Consider the following 25,346-nt stretch of genomic DNA (forward strand, 5'->3'; position numbering starts at 1 on the left):
AAGACTTTTGGTGCTGTAGAGAGTGTGAAAGGAAGAACTCTGTATTGAAAATGGTTGTGACCAATTGTGAAACGTAGGAAGCATCTGTGAGCTGGATGAATTGGTATAAGAAAATAAACGTCCTCGAGGTCGAGGCCTGTGAACCAGTCCCCTTGATCCAGTGCAGGAATTATTGTGCCCAGTGTGACCATCTTGAATTTTTGTATCCTCATGAATTTGTTCAGTTGGCATAGGTCCAATATAGGCCTCCCTCCCCCAGCCTTTTTCTGCATCAGAAAGTAATGGGAGTAGAACCCTTTCCCTCGATGTTGTGTCGGCACAGTTTCCACTGCGCCTAGTTGTAGAAGGTGAGCCACTTCTATGCGAAGTAAGTGCTTGTGAGAGGGGTTCCTGAAGAGAGACGGGGAAGGGGGAAGGGTAGGATATAAAGAGGATAGAGTAACCGGACTGAACTATTTTGAGGGCCTAGCGGTCCTGTGTAATCCGCTGCCGGGCATTTTGGAAACTCTGGAGGCGGTGGCCTAATGGGCAAGTAGGCGGTAGATTCAAGAGGAGGTCCTGAAGACCCTCTACCAACGTTTCAAAATTGTTGTTTATTCCCCGGTGGGTGGGAAGTGGTTGCTTGAGCTTGATATTTTCTGTGCTTAGGGATCTAGCGCAACTCCTAGTTATGTCGTATGATTTGGGTTGAGGCCGATAATACTGTTGTGTGTGTGGTCTTTGGTAGGGTTGGTATTGTTGTCTCCTGGGAAAAGATGGGTGAATGCCCAGGGTGTGCAGTGTCGCTCTAGAATCTTTCATGGTGTGGAGGAGTTGATCGGTTTTTGGTTTTTTGTTTTTGTTTTTGAGAAAAGTTTATCCTTATCAAAGGGGAGGTCCTCCACTTTGGTCTGCAGATCTTTAGGGATGCCAGATGAAGAGAGCCATGAAGATCTGTGCATAACCACAGCAATTGCAATAGTACGGGCTGCTGTGTCTGCCGTGTCTAGAACTTCTTGTAGGGCCGTTCTGGAAATTAATTGGCCCTCAACCGGGATTGATTTGAAGTCTGTTCTCCTACCCTCTGGAATGTAGGAGGCAAATTCGAAAAGTTTATTGTAATTATCAAAGTCGTAGCTGGTGAGGAGGGCAGAATAATTCGCAATTCTGAACTGTAGAGTGGAGGACGTGTAAACCTTGCGACCGAAGACGTCAAGGAGTTTAAGGTCCTTGTCTTGCGGGGTGCTCCGATATTGCGGCTGTTTTGTCTGTTGTGCAACTGCATCCATGACAAGAGAGTTCAGTTGTGGATAAGAAAATAGGAAGTCAGCGTCCTTAGTGGGAACACAGTATTTACGTTCAGCCTTTTGTAAGTTGGTAATAAAGAAGCTGGAGTTTGCCAGAGAGTGTCAGCTGTTTCCAAGAGTGCCTCGTTTATGGGGAGCGTGATCTTAGAGCGTGCAGAGGGTGGAAGGATTCTGAGGAGTCTGTTTTGTGTTTCCTGAACCTCTTCTAAGGGGATGTCTTGACTGAGTGACACTCTCTTGAAAAGTTCTTGAAATTGTTTACAGTCGTCCACGTTCTGTGGAGGCGGAGGGAAGAGGGCTCCGTCTGGAGCTGATGGACAGTCAGGGGGTCGGTGAATCAGGATATGGTCCGTAGCTCATGTTCTCAGGAGGGGGTTCAGGCACTCTAGAAGTGGACGGAGCTGGAGATGAAGGCACAAAAGGAGGTAGTGGTTCAGTAGAAGAGGTCTGAGGGTGAGTGGTAGGAGGATGTGACAAAGGGTATCACTGAGACCAAGGCATAGGGAAGCCAGGTGCTGTCCATGGAGGGGTGAAGTAGGGAAACTTAGACTGGTGGTTGCCAGGTGCCGTCCACAGAGGGGTGAAGTAAGGAAACTGAGACTGGTGGTTGTGAGCCATGACCTAAGGCGGAAAAGGTTCCGGTGGAGGAGGAGAGGCAGATGGGGAGAACTCCGCCTGCTGCTGTACATCAGGTTCGCTATCAGTAAAGGTAACCAGTTCAGGTGGGGAGAGCGGCTGTTCAAAAAACGAGCCCTGTTTGTCCAGGAGCGGGGAGTTAGGCTCAGGTGGCACTGAGAGGTCACCTTGAGTGAGAAACTGTTGCTCCTGCTCCCTGGGCTGTGCTGAGCCTTGACTGCCCTCAAAGCCTCACTGGTGTCCCGGGACGTGTGGAGGAGTCCTGCAGGGGGTCCACTGCTGGTGCCGGAGCAGAAGGCAGGCTCGGTGAGGACATTCTTCCCGGCACCGGAGCAGAGCATGCAGTCCGCACTGCCAGCTATTTTTAGCACTGAAGTGCTTGGTGCCGCGGAAGCCTTCCCAGCACGGGAGATCGGGTTCCTGCCTCTGCGGTCTGCAGAAGCTGCGGCTGAGGCGTTGTGACAGCCTGAGGCGCCTGCCTTCTGCGCTGTCAATACAGAGGGTGAGGATCTCGTGGGAGACCCTTTACCCTTGTTAAAGTCTCTCCTCAGAGACTGTTGGGCTTCTTGCCTCTGCTACAGAGAGGGTGAAGCAATGCTCCCAATTGGCTCCGATCTGGCCGGGAGCACGAGGGAGAGGGTTTAATTTTCCCCATCTCCGAAGGCGGCTGCAGAGATTTTTCCATTAGTAACATTTTAAGCCACTGGTCCCTGTCGCGACGAGCCCTGGTCTTGAGGCTTGCACAGTGAAGGCATTTTGCAGGGACATGTGTTTCGCCAAGGCACTTCACACATTGTGAGTGCCCATCAGACCTTGGCATGGAGTCCTGACAGGAAACACACTTCTTGAATCCTGAAGCCCCTGGCATATTGAATTAGAAATGGCAGGGGATAGTGTCTCAGCGGGAGACAAGCCTGAGGTGAAAAGTGTTTAGTTTTTTGTTTGTTTTTTGTTTTTGTTTTTTAAACTAACTAAACTATGTAACTATTCTAAAGGAAGGGAAACAACTGGGATGTAACTAATAACTATTTCTGTGTTCTTCGTTACTGTTTCCGACAGAGACCAGGAAAGAGAAGTAGCACTGCCCTGAGTCCCATCTTCACCCGAGGATGGTTGAGAAGGAACTGAGGGGGGTGCGGGATGCAGGCGCTCAGGAAGATTCCAACGAGATGGGAGATACCAACTGAGCACCTGCGTCCCGACCAGGCACTACTACCAAAAATCTCCAATCAACGGCGCCGGGACACACCGACACCTAGAGTGGAGCACCCACAGGGACAGCACTCGAAGAAGAAGAATGCTTCTGTCAACCTAGCTACTGTCACTCGGGTAGGTGGTGGTTCTATAGCAATGGCAAAAACCCTTCTGTGACCATAGGCAATGTCTACACTATGGGGTTATGCCATCATACCTGTGGCATCACAGCTATGCCACTACAGTCCCTCTGGTGTAGACACGGTCTGAGATTGCTACTCTTCACCAGAGCTACTCTTGCTCCCTCTCCCCTCTGCTGTTATCTGCAGGGTCATTATTTCCATCATCATTCTATTCTCTCCAGCTCCAAAATTGTTACTAGTGTTCATTCACAACACTGGCTTCTTTTATAGTCAGCTAGTCTTTTCTAGCTAATGGTCTTTCTAGCTCCGGTGGGTTCTTCACTCAGCTGGTCTTTAAAAAAAAAACGAGATAACCTATATGTTTTGAAAATAGATGTCAAAATATGCCCATTATGTGCAAAAGCAACTGATTAAAATGGAAATGTAATGGACACCTACATCATTCTCCTGCATTTCAGTTGTATTATGAAGATCGGGATACTGTTTCAGGAACTGTGCTACGTAGGTCATGATAGACTTTTCATCTGGCTTGTCAACATCCACATCTGGAAAAGTGCAGAATATATAGTAAATTAATTCATAGTTGAACAGCAAAAATGTTACACACCCTTGAAAAACTTTCAAACAAATATTAGCCTATCCTAATCCAAAATTTGATGCAGTATAGTTTATGTGAAGTACCTTCAGGATCAAGAAGTCTTGGGATTCCTAGTTCTGTTTCTGCAATTGTGAAGGCCTCATTTAGGTTTTCCCTATTAGATCTTCCTTTCACTTTCTCCATGTCCACTAGCTCTGGACGAATAGCATGAATGACTGAGTGAAAGGCAACACCACTCCTCCAACTTCGTCCAAAATCTTTTACTTCAATTCCAGCCTGCCTTAAAATTTAACAAAAAGAAAAAAAGGGACAATGAATCAGTCTAGTCATATGAAGACACAAGATACAAGGTTATGTTTTCTATCAGTGGCCAAGAGTGTATTTTCCAATAAGCCTGAAGCAAAAATTTCTATTTCCAGTGAGCTGTTTGGTTACATTAAGCCCTGTGTGTTATGAGAAAATGAACTACAACTCTGGTTCTTGTATGTGAGACACTACAAAGTATGTTGCTATATAAAACACTACTCACTATTCCTTCCTCCCTTACTGAATCCTTCCAGTCTTCCTTCACTATAATATACTTCCCTTGTTATCTGCATCTGGATTTTTAAAGTAAATGATTACAATAATATTTTTCTCTTTTAAAATAATATCCTAGGACGTTATGTCATTGTGGTTCAGTCCAAAAATGTAATGTGGAGTACGTTCTTGTTCCATGCATGAGTGATAATGTCCTCTCACAATATCCAGTCCACTTACACTGCCACTGTGAATCTCACACAATGATGCAAGAGGGAATCTAAGTGATTAGCACTATATTAAAGAGAAACTAATCAGCAATGGGTAATATTTTAATTTTTCAAAGTAATTCTGAAAACTATGTTCATGTCCAGACACTGAGGTCCTTACCCCAATTTTTATTCAGTCCTTACTCAGGCAAACTTCCAGTGAGGCCATATTGTGGCTTTCAGATGCTTGCCCCCTCTTGGGGTAGAGTGGAGTCACAAGGGTAGCTTAGAGAGGTTCATTCTTCATGGAGGTAGTGTCTTTCTCTGAGGGCCTGATCCAAAGTCCACTGAAATCCTTGGAAAGACTCCCAATCCCTTCAGTGGGCTATGCATCAGTTCCTGAGGGTTGTTCAGGATACACCATGCTTTCCGATGGCACAGCCTGCTCCTGCAGTGCAGCAGTTCCACTCTGAGTTTGTATGAAGGGATGGGGACTACGATGTTCCTTCCTCTCCCAATGTTTGGGTCAATTTGATTGCTGTGTTCACCCATCACTGCAATTTTTCACTTGCCACCTGTCTGGATGGTGCTGCTATCGGCTTTCAGTAGTCTGTCTCTGAATGCAAATAATTTTGTAGGAAGAATGCTATGCCAAAGTAGATTGCATTCCACTGTAAATTACCTTATACTGCACTGGTGTTATAGGGACCTGGGCATATAGTTCTATGACATTATGATCATATTTACTCTCTCTGGGGCTCCATTCTACTTCTCTGTGCTGGTTGTTCTCCCTGGATATTATTGTGGATATCTGTATTTCAGATAATTATTTACTTTATTTGAACAATTAAATCCAGTTTATTCTTTTATGGCTTTTAGGGGAAGGACCTGTCTTTTTATTTTTCTTATTGTGGAAGCAATCAGATCACTATGGTCTCATTGATCTAATTTACTTTTTGTTTTATGCCCTCTTTGGAATCAGCATACATAGGAGAATTGTACCAAATGAAGATAAATGTTTTGAAGCTAACAAGAGGGTGCCCTGTTACACCTCTGAACCAATTTAGTTTAATAGGAAATGAAAATTAATGAAATTTATATAATATATGTAACTGAATACCACTGATTAAATCATGATAGTCGTGATTTTCAACAACTCGCACCCAAATACAATTGTACTCACTCACTGAGACAGAAATGACAGAAAAGCATAGTCTGTAAAAAGTGCCCTTTCAAAATGGGGCAAACATTGTTGTATCAAAGGTTTTGGCAGCAAGAGCCAACACTGCCATTCAAACAACATCCAACTCTATTTCCAGTTTTTCACTGTCTCAGGGATAATTCTGCTTCATATACCATAAAATGGGATTGCTTTGTAAAAGTAATCTAAATATTATTCTTTATTATTATTTGTATTATAGTAACACCTAGGAGCCCCAGTCATGGGCCAGGAACACATTGTGCTAGGCACTGTAAAAACACAGAAAAAGATCTCCAGTCCTAAGTAAAGAGCTTACAATCTAAATTAATTTGTGAGTTTAACTTACTTTGCTGCTGTGTACTGCACCCACTTTAACAAAGCCTTCTTAGCGTTTCCTTGGACTTTGGTAACTACCTTCCTTTTTGTTGGTGGACTTGCAGTCTCAGAGCTGACGACACTGTCCACAGAAGATGTACTGCTAGACAATGACTGCAGCTGTGGCAGGTTGCTTGTCAGCTCTTCAATCTGTGTTTAGAATGACATCAGTTTATTGTAATACTGATATTTATTTTAATCATAATGAACAGGACATTAACAGGATTAGACATGGGCTAAAATTAAAAAACATGAAAATAATGAGCAAGATTTTTTTTAAAAAAATAAGTTCCTAAAGGTCACTTCATAAATCCTTATTTAAGTGCCTAAATAAATGGCCTTCTTTTCAGACCTGCTGAGCATCCAGAAACTGTTGACTCTTACTGATGTCCTATTTGCTTGAACAATGTGTAAACATATCACTTTACATAGCATTACACATTCTTATGCAAATTACTAGTTCATTGTGCTGAGATACTGGTCCACATTCACCACTAGCTCAAAAAAAAGACAATTCCATCAACTTAAATAGAGCTGCATCTCCTGATGCCATTGGTGAATTTGAATCAGAGTGAACACTTGAAAGTGACCTTTCCAAATACGCTACGTTTAACCAACAATGGCCAAGAAGAGGGCATTTGGTGGCAGCTGGGGAAGTTAACAAGGCCTGGGTCTTCTTCCCATGACCTCCTCAAAATAGTTGAAGTGACTCTGATGACCTCATTGTAGTAGTTTCATTTTCATCCCCAAACTAGTGCATTGTTATGGTTTGATTCTGAATGACTGGATGTCTCTAGTTAGAAGAGGCCTCGCAATGGAATAGTACAGGGGTGTACATTAGCAAATACCAGTGAGGCAATTCACAGAGCACTTATATGTTCCATCCCTGGCTCAAATGAAAACCATTAGTCCCACACTTTTAAGAGCATTACATTCACAACTTGGTTTTAATAGGAAATGGTTATATATATATATATATATATATATATATATATATACACACACACACACACACATATATGGTTGGCACATATTTGCCTGCTTTAAGAAACAAAGATTCAGAGAGTTGAGACTGCTCACAGAACATCACAGAACAGCTCAGTACCTTAAAGAATCAGGCTCTCTTAGAGAGTATCAGGGCTTGGCAACAGTTACTACATGCCCATACACTGTAGCAGCACTTCTCTGAAGCATTTTTTCTCCAGAATGTCAGTTTTCATTTTCTCAAAAACTAAGTTTCTACTTTTAATGGTTATAAAGAAAACTTCAAAAAGCAAATCAAGTGCAAATGGTGCCAAGGTTGGTTTAGAGACAGCTTGGAATAACAGCTCTGCCAGGGAAGAAGTGCCCCACTCATCTCAGTGAGACATTAACTCAGTTGCCCAGTAATGATAATTTAAATGTCAACATGGTTAATTATTGCATTCCTCATGTAAGAAACAAGAGGGAGAATCTGAGATCTGCACAATTTACTGTAGTTATATTGGCGCAACATGTGCTTTGCATTTGGGAGATACCACCACTTTATTTTTGACCCTGGTCATGAAGGAGCCACGCCCTAGAAGCCTAGCAAAGCCCATGGGCCAACTGAAGCCATGACAAAGGGAAGCCAAAGTCAGGGAGCCCTGTGGAGCCAAGAAGCACGCACAATCATCCCTTTGTGAGCACTGTCTCGTTTAGTCAGCTCAGAGGGGCAGAGTCTGAAGAGTAACATCACCTTTTTTTCCCATTTTAACCCCTGGAGAGCATAAATCATAGAATCATAGAATATCAGGGTTGGAAGGGACCTCAGGAGGTCATCTAGTCCAACCCCCTGCTCAAAGCAGGACCAATCCCCAATTTTTGCCCCAGATTCCAAATGGCCCCCTCAAGGATTGAACTCACAACCCTGGGTTTAGCAGGCCAATGCTCAAATCACTGAGCTATCCCTCCCCCCAAAATGATTTCCATTCTACCGCCCACAATGTTGCAGGGTGTATTCGGCCTTTGCTGGAGGCCCTATGGTCCTATCATACCCTGCCCCAAGAAGCAGCAAGCTGAAAGGAAAAGAGTAGCAATGGTGGGTCCTTCAAGCTTGCCTATAGTGGACTCTCTGGAGTAGTCATTTTGAAAGCTAGAGAGATGTGGCCCTCCAAGGGCTAGAGGGGCTAGCAACAGCCAATCAGGGCCATGCTGGCCTAGATAAAAGGAGCTGCCTGGCCTGAGCAGCTCAGTTCCTAGCTGAGACCAGAGGTGTGAAGAAGGGTGCTTCTCTCTGGCCACAGAAACTTGAGGGATAAGAGAAGGTTACTCACTTTGTGCAGTAACTGAGGTTCTTTAAGATGACTGTCCCTGTGGGTGCTCCATTTTAGGTGTCTTGGCGCCCTGCGCTTGTAATCGGAGATTTGTAGTAACAGTGCCCCGGTTGGCCGCATGCGCACGGCAGCCGTCTCGCGCTGCTCCGAACAGCCACTTACTGTGCGCAGCCAACTGTCCCTCAGTTCCTTCTATACCCCAGAGAGTCAGCGTGAAACAACAAAGTAGAGGGGAGGAGGAGGGAAGGTAGTGGAGCACCCACAGGAACAACCATCTTGAAGAACCTCAGTTACTGCACAAGGTGAGTAACCTTCTCTTCTTATTTGAGGAGTGTCCCTGTGGGTGCTCCATTTTAGGAGACTATGGAGCAGTACCCCTCGATGGAAGTAGGGGCTTCAGAGTATCTTTGTTGAGGGTGGATAGTACCGAGAGTCTGAACTGAGTGTCGGCAAAGGAATGTTATTCCAGGGCATATTGTTTGGTAAACGTGTGGGCCGAGGCCCAGGTAGCTACTCTGCAAATGTCTACGATGGGTAAGTTATTGTGAAACGCTACTGACTTGGACAGTGCTCTGGTGGAGTATGTACGAACCCTAGCTGGAGCCACGATGTAGCTCTGATGATAGCATAGGTGGATACAGCCAGAAATCCACTTAGATAGTCTTTGTTTAAAGATGGCCTCACACTTTGATCACTCTGTGACTGATAGAAAGAGACGTGACAATTTTCTATATCTCTTTTTTCTTTCTAGGTAGAAGGCCAGAGGTCTACAGATGTCGAGAGTGTGAAGGGATGCCTCCCTGGCATCGGCATGGGGTTTTGGAAAAAACACAGGTAAGCAAATGGGTTGGTTTAAATGAAATGAAGAGGCTACTTTAGGTATAAATTTGGGGTGGTCTCTTAGGATCAGTTTGTCTTTATGGAATGTGGTATACAGAGGGTGTGCCATTAGGGCCCCTAGCTCCCCTACTCTTCTTGCTGAAGCGATCGCGATAAGGAAGGAGACCTTCATCGATAGATGTAGCAATGAGCAAGTTGCAAGGGGGTCGAATGATTTACCCATAAGGGTGCGTAGCACGAGGTTAAGGTCCCACAAAGGAGTAGGGTCTTTCAGAGGTGGGTAGATGTTAGTCATGCTCTTTAGGAAACACTTAGTTGTTGGGTGAACAAAGATGGTGGTTCTATCTACCTTATCGTGTAGTGAGATGATTGCAGCTAGGTGAACCTTTATGGAACAGTTGGGGAGGACCCTATTTTTTAAGGCCTAGTATATAGTCCAGGACCCTGGGTACGGAACGGAATGAGGCAACATGGTTAGCCTCACACAAGGTGCAGAATCGTACCCACTTCTGAGTGTATGTTTTCTGTGTGCTCGGCCTGCGGCTATTCAAGAGAATGTCTTTAACTTCCTCGGATTAGCCATGGAGTAACCAGGCCTTGAGGTTGAGAACCGCTAGGTTGGGGTGATTGACTCAGCTGTTGTCCTGTGTCAAGAGGTGAGGAAGTAGTGGAAGGATTAGAGGTGGTTTCACCACCATCTGTCTCAGGTATGGGAATCACGTATGCCTGGGCCATGTGGGTGCAATAAGTATGACCCCGGCCTTATCCTGTCTGATTTTGTGTAGCACCCAGTTCAATAGAGGAATCAGGGGGAAGTCGAACATTAGTGGCGCCTCCCATTTTGTAAGGAAAGCATCGCCCAGGGAATGCTGACCGAGCCCCACTTGGGAGCAATACTGAGGGCATTTCGTATTGTAAGCCACTGAGAATAAGTCTATAGCAGGGAACCCCCACCGGTGGAATACGGTCAGGAGGGTCGGGTAGTCCATCTCCCACTCGTGGGTTTGTGAGAAGTGTCTGCTCAGTTGATCTGCCGTAGTGTTCTGAAGCCCTGGCAGGTAAGACGCAGAGATGTCTACTTTGTTGGAGATGCACCATTGCCATAGGCATAGTGCCTTGATGCAGAGAGGATATGATCGAGCTCACTGCTGTCAGTTTTTATAAAACATGCAGGCTGTGATGTCCATGAGGACTTTGATGGTATTGTTGAGGATGAGTGGAAGGAAGTGCTCGCATGCTTTTCTGATTGCTCTGAGTTCTAGAATGTTTATATGTAAGTTGGCTTCCACTGGGGACCAGCATCCCTGGATAGCATTGTTGCCCAGACGAGCGCCCCATCTGATGAGGGAGGCATTCATGGTGGAAGCTGTTCGTTGAAATGGGATCCCCACGCAGATCTTTTGCGGTTGCAACCACCACTTGAGGGAATCCTTCACCTTGTGGGGCATTGTAAGTCTTTTGTGGAGGGAATGCCTGTGTGGTATATAGCAGGTGCGAAGCCAGGCCTGTAGGCATCTCATGTGTAGTCTGGCATGTTTGACTACATAAGTCGGAGCAGTCATATGCTCCAAGAGCTGTAGGCAGGTCCTGGCAGACGTTTGAGGGCTGTCTGTGACCGTAGTTATCAGCATGGTTAGGTTGAGGAATCGCTGCTGGGAGGCTGTCAAGGTAGGCCCCTATAAACTCTAGTTGTTGGACAGAGACCAAGTTGGACTTTTGGACGTTTATTTGAAACCCTAGTTTGGTGAAGAGGGTTACTGTGGTTTGTGTAGCTTGTACTGCTTGCCTGTTGTGTTGATGCTCTTATGAGGCAGTCATCCAAGTATGGAAAGATCATTGCTCCTAGTCTACAGAGATGAGCTGCGGCAAGGGCCAGGACTTTGGAGAATACCCTGGGGGCTGTCGATAATCCAAAGGGTAGCACTTTGTATTGGTAATGTTAATGGCCTAATGTGAAGCACAGGGATCTTCTGTGCACTGGATGAATGGTGACATGAAAGTAGGCATCTTGTAAGTCGAGGGATGAGAGCCAGTCTCCTTCCTCTAATGCCAGAATTATGGTTGCCAGGGTTACCATTCTAAAATGTTGCATTCTCACAAACTTGCTGAGTTTGCATAAGTCCAGAATGGGTCTCCGTCCACTGTTCTTTTTCTGCGTTAGAAAATAATGGGAATAAAACTCTCTTCCTCTATGTTGAGGTGGTACTAGTTCCACAGCTCCTAGTTGCAGGAGGTGGTGTATTTCCTGCTGTAACAGGGGCTTGTGAGAGGGGTCCCTGAAGAGAGACGGAGAAGGTGGGTGGGTGGGGAGTAGAAGTAAATGGGATAAAGTAACCCTTCTGGATGATTTCCAGGACCTATTTGTCTGTAGTGATGTTCCAGACTAGGTAGTGTAGTAGCAGGCGGTCTCCAAATGGACTGGAGGTCATCTGATATTCCAGGATGGGAGAACACAGAGGTCTCGAGCCCTCAACTGATATTTCAAAATGATTGATGTGATGTTGAAGGTTGAGATGTGGTGGGTTGATCTTGGTTCTGCCTGCACTTCAATTGTTTTTGTTTTCGATGTTGATCATAATGTCTCTGGGGTTGGGTGTACGGAGTAGGGAGGAATCTTTTAATGTAGAATCTCCCTGTTTCTTCTTCTTTGGGGGGACGTAAATGCCTGCAGTCTTCAAGGCGGTTCTCAAGTCCTTTAAGGTATGTAGAGATGCATCTGTGCTTTCCACAAACACTTTTTGTCCCTCAAAGGGCAGGTCCTCAACTGTGGCTTGTACTACCCTAGGAAATCCAGAGAGGTGGTAACATGATGCTCAACACAGGACCATGGACGTGGCGATAGAATGAGCTGCCATGTCAGTGGACTCAAGGGAAGCCTATAGGACTGTTTTGGCAATTAAGGCGCCCTCCGCAATGTTAGCTTTGTATTGTTGTTTTGATTCCTCTGACATTTGTTCAATAAAAAATGTCATTTTATTAAACAAGTTGTAAGTGTATTTCGCCAACAGAGCAGAGTAGTTTGCTATGCGAAATTGCAGCGAGGCCAAGGAATAGGCTTTGCATCCAAAGAGGTCAAGCCTTTTCCAGTCTTTGTCATAAGGGGTGATTTTTGACTGGTGCTGTTTTCCCCTTTGGTTTACTGCCTCTACAACCAGTGAATTTGGAGCCAGGTGAGTAAATAAGAACTCAGCCCCTTTCGCTGGTACATAATATTTTCTGTCCGAGAGTTTACAGGAGGGTGGGGCAGTGGCAGGTGTCTGCCATATTATCTTTGCAGGATCCATTATAGCAGCGTTGATGGGCAGAGCTACCTTTGCTGATGGGGATGCCTGCAGGATGTCAGTAAGTTTGTGCTGGGTCTCTGGCAGCTCTGCTAGAGAGATATCCAGGGATTCTGCAACTCTTTTGAATAAGTCCTGGAAGGACTTGAAGTCATCTCCTGTGGTGGGAGGCAGTGGCATAATTGTTTCGTCCAGAGACGAGGATGAAATATGGATGGGTGGCAGTATGTTGCCTTTAGGAGCCTCTTCCAGCTCCTTTCCCTCTTCCTCCTGGGCCTCCGATGGTGGTGGGTTTGTGGGTGAAGGGGATCAGGTGTCCCTTGACGCTGGTGGGTTGTGGGGGTTAAATTATGGGCTCTGTAGTTTGCTCATAGGTCCCAGTATGGCCAGTTGGGTGGCATAACAATGGGCGACAGCATCCACGGTTGTGCCTGCCAGCTTTGCCCTTGCATAGATGGTTGTTGGTGAGAGGGTCCCGGTTTCGGGGAGGAATGACAAGGGGTATAAAGACCTGATTCATCCTCTTCATCCTCATCACTAGATAGTGGAGGTGCAGATCTACTAGGAGTGCCTATTCAGATCGATCCTGGTCTGACTGTGGTACCGTCGGTGCCGAACAAGGGAGTCCCCAGCGTGGAGGTGACTAGGAGGTCCGTGTGTCTGCTGAATTGGCATGGTACTGGGAAGCTCGGTGCCGGGAATGGGAGTACACTCTGATTTGCTGTTGATGTCAGAAATGTTGGAACCGCAGACTTGCTATGCTGCGTGGGTACCAAGGGGGGGCGTCATTGCAGGATTCGATGCCAAGGATTTCCTTGGCTCTGTCGGTGCCGAGGTAGATGTTTTATTCTTATGGGGTGCACCTGAGAGAGAGATTACCCATTCCGGGTCTTTAGCTCCTCGGGACGTCTCCCTACTGGGCATTCCCGATGTCTCACGGTCCGTTGGTTTCAGTGCTGTCAGTACTGGGGCAGATTTTCCACCTGGAGATCACTTTCTTTTGGGCGAATCTCTCTGTGGGGATGTATGGGTGCACTTTTTTGCATCCTTTTTGGAAGCAGGCTCCTTGGTAACAGCCTTAGAGGTAGAACCCCTGTCAGAGGCTGCCGATGGTAATCATTGGCCCGGAGGCATTCTGGTCTCAGGGTCGGAGACTGGTCTGAGGGATTTTTCCACCATTAACAGTTTAAGTTGGAGATCCCTTGCCTTTCATGTCCTAACAGTTAACTTTTTACAATGCGGACATTTCTGGGCAATACGAGTCTCTCCAAGGCAGCGGACGCACTGAGGGTGGCCATCCGACACAGGAATGGAGAGTCTGCACGTTAGGCAGTGTTTGAAACCAGGAGAGCTGGGCACGCCTGAGGGAAGGAGATGAGTCCTGCACTTGGCTGTTGTTATTCAAAGTGGGGCCTGCTGGAGGCAGGGTGAGTGAAAGAAAGAAACTATAAAGAAAAAGAAAAGAAAGGGTAGCTATCTACAATTTGAAAGTGGCGCTGCTGGCGGTCCAACTCACGCCAAAGGCGGTAGAGAAGGAACTGAGGGATGGTTGGCTGCGCAAGCTAAGTGGCCACTCAGAGTGGTGCGAGACGGCTGCCACGCGTGTGTGGCCAACCAGGGCACTTCTACTACAAATCTACAATTGCAAGCGCAGGGCACCAAGACACCTAAAGTGGAGCACCCACAGGGACACTCTTTGAAGAAGAACCAGAGTTTGTTTCTGGCTGCATTTGCTTTATCTGGGTTTGCAGGGAGAGGGAGGGTCTAAGAACCTAACCCTGAGATAAGCTAACATGGATCAGGTAGGGAGAAGCCCAAGGAAGAAGCAGCAATGAACTGATATCAAGCCGTACGTGGCTGCTGTATACAGGATTACTGGATTGCAACTCGGAATAGTGGGCGGGCCCAGGCTCCCCCTCTGGCCACAGTAGCATCAACCACAAGAAGGGGACAGGCTTATTTGAGAGCCTGAACAAAGAGCTGAATTTAAAGAGACTAGAGCCAGGGACTTAATAGGACTGTTCATTTAGTAGCTCTTTACTATTGTGGTAGGGATTCATTTGGACTTTGTGACTCAGTCAAAGGGCCAAGCCACAGAAGATCCCAAAAAGTCAGCCAGCAACCTGCAGGGAGTACCAGGAGCAGGAAAAGGCATGCAATAACACATCCAGCTACAAGGAAGTGTTCAGAAGGTGAGTGCCTCATTACACACAGGATCAAATTCTGCCCTTGAAAGTATCTGCAGCTCCTGATGAAATCAGTAGGTGTCACACATGTATATGTGAGGCCACACTTCAGCCGCTAAATAGTAAACTGTGTTTACATATTGAATCTGCTGGACTTGAAAACTTGGTGCATTCACTAGCAGGTTCTCTGTTAGTATAAATAAGGCTTACAGTGATTGATGGTGCTTGTTTACAACTAGTCCTTTTTTATTTACTTGATTTCATATATATATATATATATATATATATATATATATATATATATATATATATATATATAGTTTGCTTTCTTCAGGAAAAGTAGGAGTATATGCCAATAATAACTTGGCATAATTTTAAAGGTACATTCCTAAGCCCCAATCCTGCAAAAACTTACACACATGTTTAACTTTATACATAGTGAATAGTCCCATCCTCATACAGACATTGGGCCAGATCCTCAGGTGGTGTAAACTGGCAGAGCTTTGTTGAAGTCACTGGAGCTACACCAACTTATGTCAGGTGAGGATCTGGCCCATTACTTCAAAAATAATAGTCAAATATAGAAAATATAATACCTGAAAATATAAAATTATGGTCCACATCAAGCCAAGTACAATAGAAGGCCTACCATCAGCAATATCAGTTGAATTGATGTTGACTAGTTTAATCTGTTTAGAAAAGAAAATACACATTATCACATACAGGAGATAGTGACAATTATTACAAGGATTCTGAATGGGTTTGTTGTATAGTAAATTTATGCAAAAATAGTTAGTTTTTTTATTCAAAAATTCAGTGCAGTGATGAGAACATCAGTTAATATATTGCACAGCTACAGTTATACCTTAAAATGGAGCAAGATAACAAACAGAAGTATAACAATATATGAATATATTTTTCAGTTTGTGATTAAACATGATTTATCATAAAACCACAGGAACTACATGTAAAAACTAATCTAAACTACCATATTGGCCAATACAGGATTGTTCCATTAATATATTCAACTTCAAATGGAAAAAATATACCACTTAATTTATACTTTTTGTACTTATGCAAGTTTGTTATAGGGTTAAAAATTCCAGAAAATCTTTGTACTAACCGGTGATCCTCTGTACATGGACTAGCATGAAAAGCAAAGGGGAAACAGTGATATATAAAATCAGCTTAATGTGATAAATTAATTCATTTTCCTGGTAATTAAATTCTGGAATGTAAAGAAAGCACTGCTATAACAAGACTAATCAGCAATGCAATGCATAGAATCCACAGTGTTCCATTCTTGTACTCACTAGTTGTTATCTCAAATTACTCATTTAGCTATGAACAAGCTGTTCTTGCCATATTTTGTATGAAGATGATCAGGGAAAGAGAGAAGAAGGGAACAGGAAATAAATGGGGAGCAAGAAAAGAATAAACAGACCTTGAAAAGAAAAGATGAGATACGTGTCAAGTAGAGATCCTTTCATACAAGCGTTGTAAAGGACTTACATCCTTAGTGAAGTTGGCATTATTATATATCTTTTAAACATAGGTCAATAGATGCACAGAGAAGAATGAATGACTTTCCAAAGTCATGCAATAAATCAATCACAAAGACAAGAACAGAATCTAGGATCAGAATCAGACTCAGGCCTGGTCTACACTTCCACAGTAAATTGACCCAAGTTATGCTACTTCAGTTATGTGAATACCGTAACTGAAGTCAACATAGCTTTGGTCAATATACTACAGTGTCTACACCGCACTGTGTCGATGGGTGATGCTCTCCCACAGACTTCCTTTACTCTTCTTGGGCAGGTGAAGTACACAGATTGATGGGAGAGTGTACACAAATCGATGAGAGAGACCTGCTAAATCGACACTCGTTGCATCAATTGCAGCAGTGCCTATCTACCAGTAAGTGTAGACATGGCCTCGGGGTCCTACACTAACCACTAGACATATGCTCATCAAAAATAATGCCAAAAGACAAAACTCAGTAAAGAAGAGGTTGAATATACAATAGACTGTAGAATCAAAGAAAATGTAGCAGAAAAACAGAAATCCATGAAACAGAATAAGAAAGAATATCCACAGAATTAGCATTAAAAAGCATAGAAAAATACACAGTGGGTCTGATTCTTCTGTCAGTGACGGTGATGTAAATCATGAATAACTTTTCTGAAGTCAATGTTACATTTTTGTAAAACTAGTAAATTTCAACTTTTTTCTTTTTTCACATTGGATTTTTTGATATATTAGATTTCTATTAAAATTTTTCAGAAACAAACACAGACAATTGGAAGAACTGTATAGCTTAAGATAAAGCACCACCTCCTAATACATCATCCTGCTGAGAAATTCAGGAGAGCTTCCTTTTGTTTAAAGAACCAAATCTCTATACTCCAGGGCTTAAATTCTCATAGAGTATTTCCTGGAGCTCCCTACGCCCCACCCTCCACCATGTTATGAAAACTCCAGGGGGGTTAAAAATATTTACCGGACCTCCACTCTGGACAGCTCTGGCTGAATTTCAGATCTGACATGCAATCCCAAAATATATTAATGAATGAATTAATTAATTTTAATGTCAATGTTCTGTATCCCTGGGCAGACAGCTCCTCCTTTTTTCCTGTAAAAAACATTAGTACCACCAGTCACCACGAATAATTTTTAAAACACTCCTTGGATGCTCCCAGTCACTGTGTTACTCTGACCAAGGACTCCCAAGGTTCTAACGTTATGCAGGTGTATCTGTGAGAGGAAGATGGGGATGAGGGTGGGAGTGGGCAGAAGAACCTTCAAATGTTGGTTGGGACTAAGAGGGCAGGAGACTAATTTCATGTGACCTTTAACCATATGGAGAAAGGTGTCGTCCTTTGACCCAGCAACAGAGAAGCCACAGAAGTTGCTATAACTGGGGTGGGCAAACTAAGGCCCGCCAGCCGTTTTAAGCTGGCTGTCGAGCTCCCGTTGGGGAACAAGGTCAGAGCCGCTCCACACAGCTCCCGGAAGCAGACGCATGGCCCCATTCCAGCGCTCCAGCCAGGGAGCAAGGTCAGGGGCTGCTCCACACAGCTTCCGGAAGCCACGACATGGCCCCCCCTCCAGCTCATACACGCTCCAGTGGCACTGCTCCAATGGCCCCCTCTGGCACTCCAATGGGAGCTGCAGGGGTGGTGCCTGCGGACAGGCCAGCGTGCAGAGCTCCCTGGCCATGCCTCCACATCAGAGCCGGAAAAGGGACATGCCGCTGCTTCTGGGAGCCGCTTGAGGTAAGCACCGCCTGGAGCCTTGAGCCTCTCCCCATGCCCCAACCCGCTGCCGCAGCCCTGATCCCCCTCCCCACCTCCAAACCCCTCGATCCCAGCCACAGCACCCTCCTGAACCCCAAACCCTTCATCCCCAGCCCCACCCCAGAGCCTGCAGCCCCAACCAGAGCCTGCACCCCTTCCTGCACCCAAACCCCAATTTTGTGAGCATTCATGGCCCACCATAAAATTTCTATTCCCAGATGTGGCCCTCGGGCCAAAAAGTTTGCCCACCCTTGAGCTATAACATTTAAAGGAAAGGATCACGGTTTGTTTGGCAAAACTTTCATGTAAGGTTGTACAGCTAACTCCCTCTGCTCTTAAAATCCCACAGGGACCCTGGAAAGAGCCCTAGAGGAGAATTCCCCACAGGATATTTTGGCAATCCACTCCACAAAAAACTGGTATAAGTCTCCTGGGGAAACTAGGATTCTGTATTTCTTCTACTGGTTAACAAGGAAAAGTTACTGTATATAGCCTAGTTCAAAAATATATATATTTGGGGGCTCATCCCCCAAAGCTGCCTCAAGTCTCAACAAATCTTCATTTCCTCTAGAGAGCAATGCTTTCCTTACAGATCCCACAGATAAAAAGATTGACAGGGCTCTCAAAAAAGCTTTTGATTAGGCGACTGCTCATATGAACATATCCTTCCAAGTACTGTATTTTCTTTGGTTTGTACCCTATTAAAGTTGATTGAGGAATTAGAAAGGAAACCTTCCAGGCCCAGGGCAAAACCCGGTTTTATCCAAAAAGATATTAGGTTAGTGACAATTAGTTTTCATATTTTTGCACAATGCAGTACAAGACTCACTCAATTCTACCTTCAAATATATGAAAATGGCAACCTCTGCTGTAGCTCAAAGGGCACTTTGGGTGAATCCCTACTCCCAAGCCTTATCAAAGGGATATAAAATATCAGGTTCATTTTTAAACATGCCCCTGTAGTATTTGTAGAATCACTGGATAAATTAATAAAACATATCTGACAAAAGCTTCGCTACCCCAACCGAAATCAAAGACAACATTCAATAACAAGATCATAAGATGGATCCGAGGGCTCCTTCAAAAGATGGCCCAGCATTCCTTCTATACAGAAGAAGCATTTTCGGATGAAATAGTGAAAATCACAGGAGATTGCTTTAGGTTATGTAATGTGGCCTCTACTAAAGATTACGCAGGCCTCTCTGAGAGAAGAAAAATAGGTATGTCTTTCTTTTTGCACCCCAGGTTCTCTTTTTCCCTGGTCCTAGTCAACTTTTTGGCAGCACCAGTCTCAGCAGGCAAGGCAGCCCTCACTACATTTGAACACAAAGTTCTCAGGGTGAACAGCTTCTGTAGCTCAGTTTGTATTACCAATCTTCACTAGGTGGGCTGAAGCAAAATTTTGTTTTGAGAATACTTTTGTCTTTTCTTGTACTCTACCTTTCCCACCCAAGACTGAGCCAAAAAAAAAACAACCTGAGGTGGATTTATTTTTACAGGGAGCTGCTATGACTGTCTCTTGTGTGGCAGAAAAGTAATTAGGTCAGAGATATCATAGTGTGAGATGAGATGGAAGCAAAATGTGCCAAAAATCACTGATGGCAACTGATGGCTGCTGTTTCACAGGTTTAATCTCTCTTATTACTATGCTATCAGACGCAATCTAGTGTTGCAGAAATTTTAAAAGAAGCCAAATGTAAAAAGGAACTAAAGACATCTAAGCTAATAAAAAAGATAAACGTAAGTCAATAGAGTAGATATAGCAGGAGGAGGAGAGCCAGGAATACATGCAGAAGCAGGATTACTTTATTTGGCATTCTTACCAAAAACATTCTGAATTTTATTTATTGTGTTTTGTTTCATTTCTGGTACTAAAATGGCAACAGTGTGGTTTCTCCAGAATCAGGCAGGATCTTGGCCTGAATGCCAGTCAAGGAAATAATGACCAGAATGTTTTCAAGTTCTCACATCTATTCTTTTTGGGAATTTATCTTTGCAAATATCATTTAATTAATTTTGGGGATGTGTTCTTATAATTACAGATGAGCTGCTTACCTCAAATGTATTAACAGGTAGGGCAGCTTTTTATCTGTATTTATAATGGGATCAAAGAAAATTAACCGAAGAGTACATAATAACTGAGGAGTCCATTAATAGTTGACCAATGTCCGAAAAAGAAAAGTTGCACCATAAATATCATACCTGGGAAGTCGATATTCAGATTTCACTGTGTCATACCTTTGTAGCATACCTATGTACAGCACATAGATACTTGGGATTCTGCGTAGCCCAGACTCTTCAAAATTACAGCAATTAGGTGAAAATAGAATATAGACTTCAGGAAAGAACAACTGGGGAAACAAAATGGGGCTGACAGAATGTTAATTAAACTTACCCGCCTTCCTTCTAGAAACTTAAGGGCAGAGCCAATATTAGCCACCCAATGGATCCTCTTCAGATGACGTCCCTGCTCGCAAGGCTTAAAGAAAGAATAGTGCAAATTACAATCAGATTTATGCCAACATTCTTACAAAGTGAAGGCCAGGTCATTATAAAAGCACATGAATATATATGCAAATAGATATACAGGAAACATAATAAATACAAATATTGAAGGCAAATTTTACAGCTTTGATTAAATTTTAGATCTACGTATTATAATCCAAAAGTATCATCAAGTTCTATTTAGTTAACAACCTCACAACACAAGCTAGTCAAAAACGATATTCACTAATTTCTCTATTCTTTACTATGTTTTTTTCTGAACATATAAATCTAGAAGGTTCACTGAAGTTTTAAATGACAAATCAAAATTCCTATAATACTAATAGCAGTTTTTCTTCCAATATCACTTATCTATTTAAGCAGGTTTTGGGTTTTGGACACATAAGTAAGGGAAGTGAACATGCCATCTCCAATGTATGGTTTACAAAGGGAATGATAATGGTGGTTATTACTTCAAAAATTCAATGTGAAGTAGATCTTTTCACTTTTTCCAGGGGAACTCTAGACAAGCCATTTACAACACACATTTTGCTTCTCTATAAAAGAAAAAGGACACTAAACTATCTAAACTGCTACATGCCACAAGGGACCACAACAGTGGTTCCCTTAACCCACCCAGCAATATTGTTAATCTATCCACTATACTCTTAGCCCAGCAGAAGAATCTGTCCTATCTCGGGGCCTCTCCTTCTGCCTCTCCACCCCCACAAACAGGTCTGTGGTGACCTAGAATCCTATTTTTGATGTCTCCGACTCAAGGAATATTTCCAACACACCTCTGAACAACATACTAACCCACAGAGACCTTCCTACCAAGACTACAAAAAGAAGGATTCTGGGTGGACTCCTCCTGAAGGTCGAAACAACAGACTGAACTTCTACATAGAGTGCTTCCACCGACGTGCACGGGCTGAAATTGTGGAAAAGCAGCATCACTTGCCCCATAACCTCAGCCGTGCAGAACACAATGCCATCCACAGCCTCAGAAACAACTCTGACATCATAATCAAAAAGGCTGACAAAGGAGGTGCTGTCGTCATCATGAATAGGTCGGAATATGAACAAGAGGCTGCTAGGAAGCTCTCCAACATCAATTTCTACAAGCCATACCCTCTGATCCCACTGAGGGTTACCAAAAGAAACTACACCATTTGCTCAAGAAACTCCCTGAAAAAGCACAAGAACAAATGCGCACAGACACACCCCTGGAATCCGAACCGGGGGTATTCTATCAGTTACTCAAGATCCATAAACCTGGAAATCCTGGACGCCCCATCATCTCAGGCATTGGCACCCTAACAGCAGGATTGTCTGGCTATGTCGACTCCATCCTCAGGCCCTACGCTACCAGCACTCCCAGCTATCTTTGAGACACCACTGACTTCCTGAGGAAACTACAGTCCTTGCTTACAGACAGTCCCCCAACCTGAAGCAAATACTCACCAGCAACCACACACCACACAACAGAACCACTAACCCAGGAACCTATCCTTGCAACAAAGCCTGTTGCCAACTGTGTGCACATATCTATTCAGGGGACACCATCATAGGGCCTAATCGCATCAGCCACACTATCAGAGGCTCGTTCACCTGCACATCTACCAATGTGATATATGCCATCATGTGCCAGCAATGCCCCTCTGCCATGTACATTGGTCAAACTGGACAGTCTCTATGTTAAAGAATAAATGGACACAAATCAGACATCAAGAATTATAACATTCAAAAACCAGTCGGAGAACACTTCAATCTCTTTGGTCACTTGATTACAGACCTAAAGTGGCAATTCTTCAACAAAAAAATCTTCAGAAACAGACTCCAAGGAGAGACTGCTGAATTGGAATTAATTTGCAAACTGGATACAATTAACTAGGCTTGAATAAACACTGGGAGTGGATGGGTCATTACACAAAGTAAAACTATTTCCCCATGTTTATTCCCCGCATCCCCCGCTGTTCCTCAGACGTTCTTGTCAATTGCTGGAAATGGCCCACCTTGCTTATCACTACAAAAGGATTCCCCTCCTTCCCCTCCCACCCCGCTCTCCTGCTGGTAATAGCTCACCTTACCTGATCACTTTCATTACAGTGTGTATGGCAACACCCATTGTTTCATGTTCTCTGTGTTTATAAATCTCCCCACTGTATTTTCCACTGAATGCATCCGATGAAGTGAGCTGTAGCTCACGAAAGCTTATGCTCAAATAAATTTGTTAGTCTCTAAGGTGCCACAAGTACTCCTTTTCTATAAAATATGGTTCACGGTCTTTCTGAGGCCAACAAACTATCATGAGTCCTTTCTGAACAGGGGATTTTCTCCAAAGGGGAGACATACAATTATCTGAATGTAATCAAGACACAAACACCCCTTATATCCTAAACTTTTCAAATTTGAAAGTGATAATTAAAATTTACATCTAATCATCCTGTGATACATTATTCCATCAAGAAAGATAGAGAATGGTTGTATCATTCTCAAGAAATCTCTTCAGTAAATTGGAAATCAAAGTGTAATCTAGACAAATTTTAAGATCATGTATATTTCATATCTGTAAAATGGACCTCTGAGAATCAGACCCATAGGTTTCCCCTATCTTGAACAATTCATTCTGACAGAATGTACCTAATAGGCAATCCACATTTTGGTATCACTGGATCATTAACTACTTCCATTTTCATTCCTATTCAGAAAATCAAACTTTAAGAACGGTCTGCTATGGATTCTGAAATTCCCCCTGTAATTTCAGTGCATTCTAATATTCTTCACTTCCTGTCTTAAACCATAGTATACTGTTGCTGTGCACTGTAAAACATCAGCTATGTTCCACCCCAGCAGTGGCTTCATTTCCATAGACTGTAATCCTAACTAATACTTATATATAAATTATAAAACACTCTGGGATCATACTGTATGAAAAGTCCTTTTCAACCTGTACAATTATCTGTTATTATTCTTTTGCCTATCCTTTCGGTAAACCTGATACCGTGCCTTTTTAAACTCCAGTCATTTTTCTGGGTCTGCATTGCCTCTTTTCTTTCAATAGTGTTGTCATAAATATAAAGGGAAGGGTAAACCCCTTTAAAATCCCTCCTGGCCAGAGGAAAAATCCTCTCACCTGTAAAGGGTTAAGAAGCTAAAGGTAACCTTGCTGGCACCTGACCAAAATGACCAGTGAGGAGACAAGATACTTTCAAAAGCTGGGAGGAGGGAGAGAAACAAAGGGTCTGTGTCTGTCTATATGCTGCTTTTGCCAGGGATAGAACAGGAATGGAGTCTTAGAACTTTTAGTAAGTAATCTAGCTAGGTATGTGTTAGATTATGATTTCTTTAAATGGCTGAGAAAAGAACTGTGCTGAATAGAATGACTATTCCTGTCTGTGTGTCTTTTTTGTAACTTAAGGTTTTGCCTAGAGGGATTCTCTATGTTTTGAATCTAATTACCCTGTAAGGTATCTACCATCTTGATTTTACAGAGGTGATTCCTTTATTTCTATTTACTTTTACTTCTATTAAAAGTCTTCTTGTAAGAAAACTGAATGCTTTTTCATTGTTCTCAGATCCAAGGGTTTGGGTCTGTGGTCACCTATGCAAATTGGTGAGGATTTTTACCAAACCTTTCCCAGGAAGTGGGGTGCAAGGGTTGGGAGGATTTTGGGGGGAAAGACGTGTCCAAACTACGTTTCCCAGTAAACCCAGTTAGAGTTTGGTGGTGGCAGTGGATATTCCAAGGACAAAGGATAAAATTAATTTGTACCTTGGGGAAGTTTTAACCTAAGCTGGTAAAAGTAAGCTTAGGAGGTTTTCATGCAGGTCCCCACATCTATACCCTAGAGTTCAGAGTGGGGGAGGAACCTTGACAAGTGTGTTTATGTTGGCTTTGATATAATGAATTTCAGTGTCACTATTAACAAAGGTAAAGTTCCTTTCTTTGATCTTGAATAACATTTTACCACAAGGGAGAGACTTCTCTTCTCTGAAAGCATAGAATAGAATCAAAAAACTAGTGCAGTTCAACACTGCAGAAATCCTAGAAACCCTTTAGAACACATATCTCAAATTAAGCAATCTTCATTCAAGTGAATTATCCTTAAGCATGCTTACTGTCAGACTGGCACATAGTTTAGACCCACAATCAGAATGACTTTAAAGCTGTTATAATCTAGTGTAGGTTTCTATCTGGAATCAAAATGCCTCCCTATATTTTATGGAGGCAGATGATCGCTAGATACGAATAAAGAATAACAGCTGAAGTGTGGCATTTAGATACTGCCTTGAGTAGGGGGCAGACTGAAACTCCTAAGCCCTAGGGTGAGTTCAGGGAAGGATTCTATCTCTATCCATTAGGAGCTTGCAATCTGATCACTGGGCTGGTTTGGAAGGGGCTGGAACTCCTAATGGATAACCCTACTCACCTCTGCTGACCTGCATAGGGCCAAGTTGGCCCCAGAATTAAAGACTGATTCTCATTTACACCAAAGCCTCTTTATACAACTCTAGAAGTGTAAAGGGACCTTCAAATGGTGTAAATTTGGGCCCTTTTCGCTAGAAGAACAGGAGAAAGGGGCCTTAGTATAAATGAGAATCAGACCCTAGATCAGGGGTTCTTATAACAAATTTTTTGGTGGCCTCAGAGTGCGGCCACCAACTCTTGCTGGTGGCCGCTCTGAAAAATTTTCCTAAAATGCTTAATTAACTTTAGGAAAATAAAATAAATATGCACATATACATGTCCAAATCATTGTAATTTATTTAAGGATGGTTTTGTTTGCAGACTCAGTAA

At 43.5% G+C, this 25,346-nt stretch overlaps 1 protein-coding gene across 13 annotated transcripts in view; it reads right to left on the reverse strand.

The window, feature by feature from the left end:
• The window catches only part of SYNE1 (spectrin repeat containing nuclear envelope protein 1), a 499,708-nt gene that overhangs the window by 363,302 nt on the left and 111,060 nt on the right, over positions 1-25,346 (reverse strand). For 10 of the 13 annotated variants that reach the window (XM_075126812.1, XM_075126818.1, XM_075126819.1 and 7 more), the window contains 6 exons: positions 20,457-20,540; positions 15,886-15,906; positions 15,359-15,451; positions 6,133-6,311; positions 3,941-4,137; positions 3,698-3,804 (listed from right to left, as the gene is read on the reverse strand). In XM_075126812.1, the coding sequence (XP_074982913.1) occupies positions 3,698-3,804; positions 3,941-4,137; positions 6,133-6,311; positions 15,359-15,451; positions 15,886-15,906; positions 20,457-20,540 (681 nt within the window). The remainder of the gene's footprint in view (positions 1-3,697; positions 3,805-3,940; positions 4,138-6,132; positions 6,312-15,358; positions 15,452-15,885; positions 15,907-20,456; positions 20,541-25,346) is intronic. The other 3 variants (XM_075126813.1, XM_075126823.1, XM_075126822.1) reach the window with 1 other exon arrangement.

The sequence above is a fragment of the Caretta caretta genome, chromosome 3 (genome assembly GCF_965140235.1).
Source record: "Caretta caretta isolate rCarCar2 chromosome 3, rCarCar1.hap1, whole genome shotgun sequence".
Taxonomy (NCBI): Eukaryota; Metazoa; Chordata; order Testudines; family Cheloniidae; genus Caretta; species Caretta caretta.